At 38.8% G+C, this 13,617-nt stretch overlaps 1 protein-coding gene across 1 annotated transcript; it reads left to right on the top strand.

The window, feature by feature from the left end:
* Positions 1–8,841: 8,841 nt before the first annotated feature.
* Positions 8,842–12,786, top strand: LOC102694570 (histone H3-like centromeric protein A). Its single transcript, XM_006638975.3, has 5 exons — positions 8,842–8,947; positions 10,109–10,223; positions 10,745–10,860; positions 11,264–11,338; positions 12,236–12,786. The coding sequence occupies exons 2-5, from the start codon at positions 10,124–10,126 to the stop codon at positions 12,365–12,367; spliced, it is 423 nt and encodes a 140-aa protein (XP_006639038.2). The 5' UTR covers positions 8,842–8,947; positions 10,109–10,123; the 3' UTR covers positions 12,368–12,786.
* Positions 12,787–13,617: the final 831 nt, after the last annotated feature.

The raw sequence follows: 13,617 nt of genomic DNA on the forward strand, positions 1-13,617 counted from the left end.
ACCATTTTTCAGTTTTTCTATACACATCTGTAAGTTTAATCTTTGAAGGAACATGTAACCAAGTTCATCCTGACTCAAATGCACTTTGCAAATACAGTACTTTAATGAATATTAATTCAGTGAAGCTCACCTTTAATTCTGCTCAATGTTCACGAGCAGCCGGACTAAATACATAAAGAAAGAAAACTCCCTGTACTTCACCTATAGATCCATCATGATCAGCTTCAAATTAGTACAGAGAAAAGTGAGAGAAACTGTGAAGCTGAACCTGCAATTCACATTATAATTTGCATTACTAACCTCATTCTTCACAGTTTAAATGTTCACTCTGGTGTTTGTATTTCAAAGCATTCCATTGCACTTGTGCATATGACAAATAAACTGAACTGAATTGTACTTTTGATGAAGCTTGTCATGTTTGCGGTGGACAGTATAGTACCTTTTCTGTGCTTTACTACACAGACCCTTGAGTAAACATCAGTCTACTTTAGAATACATATCTTAGAAAAGCATAATGTGAAATATTATTGTCAAGGAAGTCAAACAAAGTAAATGCATGTTACTAAAAGCACACCAAAACAGTTATTTTTAGTTTTAGAATCCCACAGCATGTTAAGTAAATAAGTAAAAACATACAGTATGTATGTAAGTAAGTGTGAGTGTTAGGCAACAGAATAATGTTGTCTGTTCCATGGCTCCACACTACCACTACTACTTTAACTTAATAGTAGTGTTTAAAATTAAGGATCTACATTTTTCAAGTTATATAATCACTTGTTATCCCTAATCTATAGGAGGAGAAATAAGGATAGAAAACGTCCTACTTGTTTTATTAAAAATGTGGTAAAACTATTAATGGGAAAAATCAGATGGAATCGGTAAAAAACATTTACATACAGTATTATCAATGATGAATTTTGGATAGAATTTTGTTAGTTTTAAGGAGAAACAGTCCGGTATACTGTTTCTCCAACATTTAATGCGTTGTCTTCCCGTTATTTATCAATTAATAGTTGCACCAGCTTTGAGACAGTACATTGTATGTACAGTACATTGCTGTGCATCTTATGACAGAAATTTTATTGCACTGTGGTGTTTGACTCCTGTGCACTTTGTGGTCTGAGTGCTTCACTGCTGTGCTTCCAGGCAGGATCGAGTGTAGATTCTGTGCTGCACCTGACACCAGAGACTCTGAGGGATCTCATACATGGTAGTGATATATCTGGTTCTCAGATGAGGGGTTTCTATGGGATGTTCAGATATTTCTATTGTGTTCTCCAGCATTCCTCTGCATGGATGGTAGCAGCACAGTCCCAGAAAGGGCAAAGTGACTTGAGTTTGTGGTGAGATTCTAATAAAGGGGATTCCACTTCCACAATTCCACAATGATGTGGTTTTCCATAACCAAACCTTCAAAACGCACTCTTTTTTCACTGATAAAGGATACCTAAAACTCATTATTGACAGGGCCCTCACCCGAGACAAAAACACATCTCAGATCATCAAACCAAATAGGAACTCTGGGACTCACAACCCTATTCCATTCACCTTCTTCCCTACCACCCTATCTATCCCCAGGACCATCAATGACAACTTCCCCATCATCTCATATCGACAATCTCCTTCTAAATCATTTCCATTCATTTATAGATTTCAGCTTTTCACACCTCTCCTCTTGAAAACACAGTTTGGACACTCATTCTCATTTGATTCACACCCATTTGCTCCCTGCTCCTTGCCCATTCTTAACTACTCTCTCCATCACACCTGAAGAAGGTTTTCTTTTCATTTCACCATTAGATAAACCTTTGCCTGTTACTTTGCAGGCTATACATGCTGAAGTAGATACCTACTCAAACCTCTGTGATGAAACATCATGTATCAACTCGGATGCTCCAAATATCTCTGCAAACCCAGTATTAAAAAGTGCAAGTGATGCATTATGGAATAATTATGGAGTATTTGATTATCAGAACAGCAGAATTAGCAGAAATACATTCTGAACTACCCTTTGGCAAAATTTACATTTGCTTTTTGTTTGGCATCACTTTTCCTTTTTCAAAATTATAGTTAATTATTACATTAATATTACAGTTGAGTCACAAATGTATCTTTTGTTTTTTATACATACTGTAATTTTTGAAGTATGCAGATTGGAAAAAATATGTTTTTTAATGAAAATGTAGAAAAGGTAGGGAAATAAAGAAAAAAAGTCATATTGCAAAGCCATGTTTCAAATCAGTTTGCATAGCTGGTGTCAGTATAGATGCTGCTGAAAGTGAAGTTTGAAGAATTATCATCTGGCAATGTTGGTGAATTCTCAGGCAGTAGAGGAAAAATTAACAGTCAATAGACTTAAACCATGTTTACAATGGTATAAAAGAGGACCATGGATGTTTTTGTGTGAGCATTCCTTCAGTTCTTGCATAATAACTACAGTAAAACAAGAAGAAGTGGTCTGATGCTATTTCTTTGTATTTGACTCAGCAGAAGATGGCAAGAGATGCCAATTTGGCAAAAGCAAACTCTTGCATGAAGCAAGCAGCTGCATGTCAACAGTATGGCACAAATAAGTCTTATTCCATGTTGAAAGGAAAAGAAAACAGACATAATGGCTGTTTTGGCTATGAAGCCTTCTTCAGGTGTGAGGGAGAGAGAGGGAAAGTAGCAAATAAACAGAATATTGCGTCTCTTTTCTTTTCCTTTCAGCATGGAATAAACTCTTACCTGCTCTTTTGCATGCTGACGAGCTACCCACTTGAGCTTCTTCAAATAAGCCATGGCTTTGTTCATGCTGCTGTAATCTATTCAGTTCCAAATGCTAGAATTGTTTAAGTCAAATGTGGTGCTTTGTTAAGACAGAAAGAAGATTGTGTGCATCTTGGGAAATGGAAATCTATCTGGACCCATATTTGGTGTTACAACTGGAAGGATAAAATACTCTGAGAAACCTTGAGCTCCTGAATGTATTTGAGTTTGTCTGATAACTTTCCAGATGTGTACCAATGAAAAGAGCACATTTCCTCCCACCAAGAGCAGCAAGCCTGTGTTATTGTCCGCTGGTGTTTTACTTAGATACGTTTTTCCTCTATTGGAAAACAAGGAGCCATGATGCTGCATTTTAGTTGGATGCAGTAGTTTGGCTGAATGCAGATCAAGAAAAGGCAGAGGTGTGATTTGAATTGGTTTTCTTTATTGACTTAACTCAGGTAGCTGAGAGAACAACAACCTGGCCTGGAGGACAAAGATGTCAGAACCCCGAAAGAAGCAAGAGAAACAGCATCCCATAGATGCAGATCTTTAAAATTACAAAGACTAAATTAAAGTATATACAAGGTTTTGGTTTGCATACCTAACAAATAAAGGGATACACAAGGACCAGTGGAAGCCTTAATAATATTTCCAAGTCAGCTAGAGATAGTGGAGAGTTCCTATGAGTTTATTTTCTTTGCACAGGTGGAGAAAAAAGGGAGTCACAGAGAATAGCACAGCAAGGTCTCAATCTTGTGACAGAGAATGCTGAGTGTCAACCTGTGAAGTAAAGTGTGCAAAGCAAAATCTAGACCAAAACATTAAATATTTTGAAATTTCATCTCTATAATGCTAAAGAGATATTCTTATTAGAATATAAATTTAACATGTAGGGCAGCATGGTGGTACAGTGGTTAATATTGTTGCTTCACAGTGCTGAGGCCCTCGGTTCTATTCCTGGGGTGCTATCCTTATGGAGTTTGTATGTTCTCCCATGTTTATGTGGATTTCCTCTGGGTGCTCTAGTTTCCTCCCACATACTGCTCGGCTCAGGTTAATTGGCTTCTGTAAAACAAGCTGTGGTGGATGTTAGCCTGTTTGTTTCTGTGGTTTGTATGTGTGTGTTGGGCAATGGATTGATATCCTGTGGACTGGATAAAGAGGTTAAAAATGTTATGTGTCGACCAATATTTAATGTTTTTAAATTTAGGATTTAGATACATTTTTAAACATTAATACGGTGTATATAGTGATTTAAATTCAAGGAAAAGTACTGTTAGATTAAATTTAACTTTAGCATAATAATAATTTTAGTAAAAATAATAGTATGTAAATAATGTTATACAGACGTCAGTAATCTTGTTGTCTTTTGGAATCTGTGAATCCCCCCCCCCCAGTGTATCTTATGTCCTTATTAGCAAGTCACCATGGAATAAGTCTCTTTATGTAACAGGGCAGCTGTTAAAGAAATCGACCAGGTTGAGGATATTCCACTGCTACTCCTTTTAAGGTACTGTACCACATACTGTAGGTTAGCACAGACGAGCAGTCAAAGGACTGCGAGAGGGGTATGTCGCAGTTTCCTAATTAAGGAACTACTTTTTGCTTTGTAGCCAAACAATGCCACCATGTTGACCATCCGAATGGCCAGGTGAAAAAATGCATTGTGTATTTGCACCTTGCTCCAGAGCCCCCTCCCAGTCCAGGCACAGTTGAACCTGCTGTGCAAACCCACATCATCTCTAAACTGTGTGGATATTAACGGGAGTCTGTGCAAGGACCTTGATCAATAGTAAAGAACAAAAAGAACTTGAGGCAAGAAATACAAATACACCACCCTTAGAGAGACACTGATTCACTACCCCAGACTATCCCACACCTTTAATACTAGTTAATAAGGCAGATTTCCCCTACACTCATCTCACCTCAAGTGGGGTTCTGTTACACATGGGTATAGACAGTATAATGATTATGTGAAATACTTTAATTTAAACTTACCCTGACTGGTTAAGAGCTTGAATCACAGACAGTTCAGTCCCCTGTAAAAATGATGTCACCTTTTTCCTTGGATCCAGTTGACATTGGAGCTTTGTGGAAAGAATGAAAGTTTAGAGATTGTCAAAACCCTTTATAGTGTGCTGATATATTTTCTTTAAAAATACTGTTTTACCAGACAGCAGGCTATACTTTATATACACATTCTCTCAAGTCCATACATTGTTAATAATGCTTGATGTAGTTCAGCATTAACAGAAACTCAGACTACAGTATGATTACTTGTGTCTGGTGCAGTTTTTTACTGTGATGGCTGAGTGGCCCCTATTTCACCCATCAATGTACAGGTTAAAAAATAAATTCCAAGCCTAAAAATATTCTTATTGATTACACAATATACAAAAGCTGTCAATAATTTCCACCAAAAGAAGTTTTTAAATTTGTGTACAGTTTACATTATCACAATGTTTCCTTTATTATCAAATGAGTAAATCAAATGAATAATGCTAATACTTGTGAGCTTGCTGACATTTTATACTTTTGTCTTATTTTGACATACTTCATTGGATTTAATAATTAACTTCCACATTCAATTTGTCTGCAATTCTTTGCCTGGTGTCTTCTCTGACTTTTGCATTGGTTACAGTATAGTTCTTTGTTATACTGTAACCTGTATCTATCTTTGTTAACCTGTTAAACAACAGGTTTTTCTCCTCATAGTTATTTATGAAGAGCCATAAATCATGGTCACTGTCTGAAGACGCATTCGCTTTTATCGTGGTTTTCCAGGTGCAAATGATTCAAGGATTTGATGCTCTACCTTCCATGTCTGCTGAAGTGCGGCAAGAACGTGTAGACTCCCTTTAACGGGTTAATTTAATTGGTCGACTTCATGGAACAAAACTAAACCCGAAGTTTGTTATCTGATTAATTAAATCCAGCTAATTGAAGAAAATCCTGAATTTGTTAAACCTGGTTCATGAAACGCCCCGGTTCAGTTCTCCTGAGCTATTGTATGGGGGCTGACTGTCACACTACGAAAACATAATGTGCTATATCTCGGGGGACAAATTCAGCACAAACAAAAAATTCCTGGACAGGGTAGTTACAGTACATTTCTGGCAAAAGAATAATTGTGCATCCCAAAAACAGTGTGGAAAGCGATATAAAGACACACAGCTAATAGAAAATCGTTCTTCATTCACTGTTGCATCCTTGCTAATGTTTTTGGTGTTTATATATTACTTCGTCTTGGAAAACTGGCACAGTGCAGTGCAGTGCTGGACAGGTAAAAGTCTCATTTGAGACCAAACACAAATTTGCTTATCTCCAAAAGTTTCTGGATGTGAAGAAGAAACCCACAGCAGTAATAATATTACAGTAAGTCAGTAAGTATTTATTACAGTGTTTGTAGACCACTTCCTCTTGCCAGATTTGCACAGTGCAGGGCAGTGTTGGACAATGAAAAGTCTAATTTTTGACTAAACAAAAATGTGTGCATCTCCAAAAGGGCTGAAATGTGAAGCAGAAACCAACACTTAATAGAAAAGTGCTCATTATCATCACTGCACCACAGGTCAGAGGTCGGCAGGAAGTATCCCACTGTAGACAAATACCTCACACCAAGATCAAGTTCTGCTGTTCGGTGGTATTCCTGCCATGCCATCTGTCCGTTTGTGAAATCTACCATAAGGAGGGGTAGGAATTCAATGACAACCACCTGTTTCATTAAGCAATGGAAAATCTGAAAATTTTAATTAAGCACTGAAAACGTTTAGTGCAGATTCACCCAAGTGAGTTATTGTTACTAAACTTCACACTTTATCTAAAAAACAGGTATGATTATTAGGGCTCACCTGTAATGTTTGACTGGGCAGCTCTTGTCAAGATTGTTTTCTGTAACCAAAGGGCAGAAAGGTCCAGGGTTCCAGGAATTCAAACTCCCAAGACTTCCTGCTGGAGAGCAGCTGTAGCCATAAGACAGGCATCCTTCTGGCATAGGAGTTTGCCATCTACAAATCGTCTACAGAAGCGGTGTCCAAACTTTTTGTACTGGGGGCCAGATGGAGAAAAAAAATTGGAGCGGCGAGCCACATGCTACAGGTGAGGCCAAATAAACAAATAATACCAGAAAGAACAAGTAATAGGTTTATTCCATGCTGAAAAAGAAGAAAGAAAACACAACGTTTCGGCCGTGGAGCCTTCTTCAGGTGTCAACTGGTGTCAACAGGAGCCTTCTTCAGGTGACACCTGAAGAAGGCTCCAAGGCGGAAACGTTGTGTTTTCTTTCTTCTTTTTTCAGCATAGAATAAATCTATTACTTGTTCCTTTGCAGCTGACGCAGCTACCCACCTGGACTACTTCAAATAATACCAGATATAAGTGCATTCCAATAACCAAATTGCCTTTTAATTTAGGGGACTACTCTTACAGGTGTTAATTTTCATAATGTCTGTTTACATTATATTCCTTCATTACAGCAACTAATTCTTGGCAAATTAAACAGACACACTTGCCTCAGGACTCGGTGAAATGGTACAATATTCATTTTGCCAACGTGGCTGGAATCTCCTGCATTCGCTGTCAATTTTTCGTTTCTTTGGTTCCGCCATTTTCAAAAGCTTGCTAACGTTAATTTACAGAATTAAAGTTTTGAAGACAGTAAAGAGGGGGCCGTTTCAGTTTCGTAGGCCGAAGGGGTAGCTAATCAGTTTTGAGATGTGATTTTACGTGATGGCGGCACCTAGTGTTCAAAATAGTGTAGCGCTCTCGGGTTCACGTAGATATGCGCCCCCCACCTCTGGGGACTCGAACCAAGCCTCCGGCGTCACTTCATTTTTTTACCTAATATCATGCCAAATCTAGTTCCAATCTAAATTAACTCGGGGTTCGGTGACGTGCCGTAGTTTGGACACCCCTGCTGTACAGCAAGCAATACTCGGCTGCATTGCATAATGTTGTTATACGCTCCAAGCAATACTATATTAGGTTGAAGGACGCTTACTTTGAAGCTCGGCTGTTTACCAACACTGTTCATTCGCTTTGCTTAATGTTGCTCCTGTAGCTTCACTCTATACCCCCCTCTATGAATTGGCTTCATTACTCTGCTCTCCTCCCCACTGAGAGCTGGTGTGTGGGGAGCGTACTGGCGCACTATGGCTGCCGTCGCGTCATCCAGGTGGGGCTGCACACTGGTGGTGGTGGAGCGGGGTCCCCATTACCTGTAAAGCGCTTTGAGTGGAGTGTCCAGAAAAGCGCTATATAAGTGTAAGCTATTATTATTATTACACAATTGATCATATATCCACTGTATCCCTTGACAAAAATGACGTATTTGCAGAGGATTTCTAGATAACTGTACAGAACTGTTTATCACAAAGTAGTTCAGGTAGGTAGCTGCGTCAGCATGCGTAGGCTGCAAAGGAACATGCAATACTATTTAATATAACATTTAATAGGTTTATTCCATGCTGAAAAAAAGAAGAAAACACAACGTTTCGGCCGTGAAGCCTTCTTCAGGTGTCAACTGGTGTCAACAGGAGCCTCCACGGCCGAAACGTATTTTCTTTCTTCTGTTTTTCATTATGGAATAAACCTATTACTTGTTTATCACAAAGTCAGGCAGTGTTTGACCGAACCTGGATGTGTTACTACAGGTAACCAGATAATATTCAATCTTGCTTCGTGAAACCAGACAAGACTTTCATCGACATATTTGCTAAAGTTGTCCGGTTGAGTATTCTCGCTTTATGAAATTCCCCTATGGTCATCAGGAAGACCTCCATGTCAACCAACGCATTTACGTTCTGTTCATGTCTTTGAATTGTTCCCTAGCGGGGCTGCCTAAGCTGACGAATACAGGCAAATCCAGTTAAACGCAAATATATTGTGAGTTTACTAATCCATGCTTCTCCACAAACAACCCAGATCTCGGCTCACAGGCCGCTCAGCCAATCAACGAACGATGTGGTTTGAAAGAAATTATCCAATCAAAATAACATACCAAGACAAGGCGGTGCAAAACATGGCGATGGCTCCTTCCGTTAGGTAACTAACCTATCACTCATCATGCATTCCGTCACGCTATTGGCTACAAATCGGCAAGAGGCGGTCTTATTAATTAAATGCATTTTTTAAAATACTCTGCAAGATCTGCTGCCAGAGACGAGGTTGAACAACATTTTGCTTAAAACAAGTAAAGGTATGTTTGTATTAAAAAAAACTGTTTTTAATTTATAATACTAGGTCGATATTGTCGAATATACTGTATACATTTTTAAATTAGGTCAAGCATTTTATTTCCCCGCTTGGTTCCAGTAACTAGAAACTATTCCACAACTTCTTCTATGTAAGTTTACACATCCTAGAGGCTCTAAATACTCAATGAGAAATGAATAATATAATTACGCAATATCATGTTTCTTTCGCATATAGTTATGCTTCTTTTTAAATATCTATCGTGTTGACTAAATGTAGAAGTTTTCTAACTGCATGAGCCAATTAAGATGCACACTATTGAATGTATTTTTTACATGTATCTGTGGGATATTTAAGACTTGCCGTGATAGGTGTAAAATATGTATCGATATCGCGTTGCAAAGTGTGGTGTTGTGCAGGGATCAGTACTGCTGGCTACGTTAGATAACATAATATAATATAGGGATTTTTTTTAAGCTTATATTATTTACTATGGAGGAATATTTCCTTCTCCATTTGCTTAACCCAATACAACGTAAATGAAATTTCCGTATGTTCTTGGTCTGTGTGTTTGAACACGTCTATTGGCTGTGGCTTATGGACAACACTTACAGTCATCACCGATGAGAAGTGGGAATGTTTGCTTGACCAGAATCCAAGAGGAGAGCGGTAGTCATGTCCGAACACATGACAGGGGAGACCAGCTCTCCATTTCTCTTGAGAGAAAAACCTCTTTTCACGTGCTTGGAAATCTAAAATGTAATTCCTCTTAATGCATTACTTCATTAAGGAAATATTTTGGGGTTTAAGATGTTACAGTTTTTAAGATTCTTGTGTTCCTTATTACTCTGTGTTTTTCAGTATTTCTATCTTATTGCATGGGATTCCATATTATGTAATGTACAAACAAAGGAACGTGGTGAAATATTGAGTAAACTAATTTCGTTAAATGTTATAAGGCTTTACAAGTTGAGTAAAGTTATTGTTAGTAAGCCTTCTGTTTTTTTCACGTTTTCTGTACCGCATTTTTAGACTTCAATTAAAAGTGAATTAACAAGCCAAGTCGTGCCATAATGTCCCCTGTTCAGGCAAAGGCAGGTGAGTTAGCTTTCCCGTGTCCAGAACAGCGCATCTGTGTGTAGGTTGATTGTCCTCGTGTATACAGGCTCAGCACGGCAAAATGCGGAATCAGGGAGGCTCTGCTCGTAAGAGGAAGGCTGAGGTCCCTCAGCGCCGAGTTCCTCCCCCTCCATCACCACCCCGGCGATCTGGCAGGGCAGGTCAGTGTGAAGCCCCACCACTGTGACTCGCTGTGTGTTTCTGTGTGTGTCCATCTGTGTCTCTGTTTGCTGGGTGTTGTTTCACTGAGGAACTCAGTTACTGTATTAGCCTCTTTGTAAATTTAATTATGTACGTTAGTGGTGACTCAGACAATGCAGGCAAGCAGATGGGTTAACAGTCTATAATCATCTCTCCCATATTTGCAGCTTAAATCATGTGATATCTAACAGTTTAGGTTTTACATATAAATAGCTTTATATACAGAATCTTTATTGTTTTCTGACTCCCATCACCAAATTAGTGTTTCTCCATTTATCTTTCCAGTGTTGTTGTTTGTATGGTATCTGTCAAGTCCTCTAATTTCTTTTTAGTCGGTTCAGGACTGTATTTATAAACAATGTCCTGCAAACCTAGTAAGAGAACTGCAGGATGGTTATCTGCACGCATACAGTCTTGGTCGTCTTTCTGTTACCTCATCCCTGTGTGTGAACAGTGTATTAACTTGTCTGTTTTGTGCAAGGGGAGAAGCCAGTGAAAAAGCGTAGGTACCGTCCAGGGACCCGCGCTTTGATGGAGATTCGCCAGTACCAGAAATCCACTGAGCTGCTGCTACGCAAAGGCCCCTTTGCCAGAGTGGTAATGTCTTCTCTTTCCCTTGTCAGGGAAAATACATTGATCCTGTGCACTGAACACTGGAATTTAAAACAGAAGAGCACTGTTGGTGGCATTAACGCATACGTGCTGTTCTTCGTAGCATTGTGCTTTGCTACTACATTCACGCCACTCAGGAACAGTGAGTGTGGACCGCAGGATCTGCAACCATGAAGCACAAAACAAAGCAGAATCAGTTGGAGTTTAACTCCTGTGGCTTTTTGGAACCTCTACACTCCTATGTAGCTCAATTGTGGGCTTTTCTAGAATCCCCAGCAGTGTCACATCTCTGTAGGAAAGCTAAACTGGTCCACTTAAGCCTTAAGCCTGAGCTAAGTCGATACTTTTCCAACCAGCGTCTGAAATTTCTGACATTGTGTGTTTTCAGGTACGGGAGGTCTGTCAGCAGATGTTTGTGATGGATTACAAGTGGCAGGGCATTGCTATCGGCGCGCTTCAAGAGGTAACACCTTGCAGTAGTTTAGTGGTACTTTATTGTCTAGTCACTCTATACCAGTGACATACATCAGATATGAATAAGTCTTTAAATAATGTAAATTGCTCCAGAAAACCACCTCTTAGGAAAACCAACCATATCTACTGTCTACCTTTGTCTGCCAATGCAAGGTATACCTGAGATCATACCTGGTTGCCTATTTAATGTAATTAAATGGTCTTTCACTAGTGATAGAGCACAGCAGTCTATGAGCACTTCATTGCCACTTGCTGGACTGTAGCTCATAGTTCAGCAGAGATGGTGCTTTCAATCTTACAATGGTTGTTTTTTCACCTGTCAAATGTGGTTTAACTTGTTTATAGTGATTTGCAGGAGGCAAATCTGTGGTGTTATTTCACTCCTCATTACCTTAAGGTCCGTCTTTACCTGATCATGACTGCTTTGTGTTGTAAAGTCTATGCATATGTTCCTTCACGTTACTTATGTGTAAGCAAGGAAATTAATTTTAAAGACAAATTTTGGATCGTTCAAACTGCTACTACAAAAAGAAATTCTTATGACAAATAGTAAGCCAGTAAGTTATGGTTAAAGTAGAAACGACTTATTCTTGAGTTAGTTTCTAATTAGGTGTCTGAAGATGGCACTCAACTATCGAAACCTTTGAACTGTTAGCCTTGATACAACCTTTGTTTGCAGACATTGTAATGTGAGAAATATTGGTAGAACAATGTTTTTCTGCAAAGGCTTTTTTAGAGAATGCGTACTTGCATCTGAAAGGACTGAAGAATGAAGTTTCATTATTATGGGAGCAGTGTATTTTTATTCTTTTTAAAATTCATGAAATGGTCTGTCTGTTGGGAAATGCGCCCGGTGTCTCTGATCTACACCTCTGCCCTCTCTTAGGCTGCAGAGGCGTTCCTAGTGCGGCTCTTCCAGGACTCCTACTTGTGCTCATTGCATGCCAAGCGGGTCACCCTGTTCCCCAGGGACATCCAGCTGGCCCGCCGTATCCGGGGTCCTGAGGACCGCGTGTGAGGAGCCAGTCCAGCACCGTTCAGCAGGATGGCCACCAGCTGCTCTCGATAACACATTGATATGTTGCAAAGATTTTTCACTGGCTGGATGGTAGTTAGACATTGTTACAGATGCTGTATTTCCAGTGGTTATGTTGGAAATTCTTTAAATGTTCTTTGGGTTTTAGACTCCTGTTTCACAAATGTTTTTTTTTAAGTAAAGATTTTATTTTTCTTATTAAAGTTTATTTAATCAAAATATTCTTTGAATTCTCTACCTAAGAATATTAATTTAATAGTATGATGTAACAGTAGTTGACTTGAAAGCTACAGGAATATGAAGTCTCTGTTTTAGAAAGTAATTAAGTATGTACAGTATTTTCTCCTTTCAGTACGATTTTAATGTACTTTAATATCCATTAAATGTCCTTTAACTTTTAACTTTTTTCTCTCAGTGCAGTTTTAATGGAGTGTCCTTTCTCTCTCGTTACGGTGTTAATGTCAAATGACTCAGATTAAAGTAGTAGCCTCTTTCTTATTACTGCCTACTGTTGCCACTGTACTTGTTCAGTTCAACAAATGACTGAATACTGTAGTATTTGTGGACCATTCCAGGCTTTATTCCCAAATCCTTCTTCCCATCCATAATAGTTTTCCTTCCCCCATCTTGCTGTTTATCCTTTTCCTTCCTCCACATCTCTTCTCATAACCCTTGCTTCTTCCTACAGTAGTTTCCTTTTCTGTCCAGTTCTTGTGCTGTTTAAATAGAAGAAAAACTAAACAATGGAAGAAGTCCACGGGGTTGTCCTTTTCACTTTCTTGGAGGATTTTGAATATTTGAATTGGGTCTCAACTTAATAATTCTTCAAGACTAAAAAAATAATTTACTTCAGCCTGTCAATTTTCTTTAAGCCCCAGAATGTACCTGCTTGCTCTGGAATGACTACAGAGCAGAGCAGCATTCTTTTCTTAATGTAGCACATGAGATTGCAAATGACATTTGCAATCTCATGTGCTAATTTAACACAGTTTTCCTGAGATAAATTCTTGAAAGTTCTCATTTTCAAAAAGTTAACCGAACCTCAAAACCATCTTTCTGCAAAACAGGACAATATAGGTAGGTGCAAAAGGCTCTAACAAAATCAAAAGATTTAGCACATGCTTCAGATGCAAAACAGGACATCAATCAATACAATAGAGCCCAGAAATGGAATACTGGCTATCTTTGCTCCCAGAAAGCTATTCAAAAGATGATAACATCTGATATAGTAA

This window comes from Lepisosteus oculatus, chromosome 15, assembly GCF_040954835.1.
Source record: "Lepisosteus oculatus isolate fLepOcu1 chromosome 15, fLepOcu1.hap2, whole genome shotgun sequence".
Taxonomy (NCBI): Eukaryota; Metazoa; Chordata; class Actinopteri; order Semionotiformes; family Lepisosteidae; genus Lepisosteus; species Lepisosteus oculatus.

Coding starts and splice junctions, on each gene's coding strand:
- LOC102694570 (XM_006638975.3), top strand. CDS start 10,124: ATGCGGAATCAGGGAGGCTCTGCTCGTAAGAGGAAGGCTGAGGTCCCT. Junction 10,224..10,744: donor CCGGCGATCTGGCAGGGCAG/GTCAGTGTGAAG, acceptor GTTTTGTGCAAG/GGGAGAAGCCAGTGAAAAAG. Junction 10,861..11,263: donor AAGGCCCCTTTGCCAGAGTG/GTAATGTCTTCT, acceptor GTGTGTTTTCAG/GTACGGGAGGTCTGTCAGCA.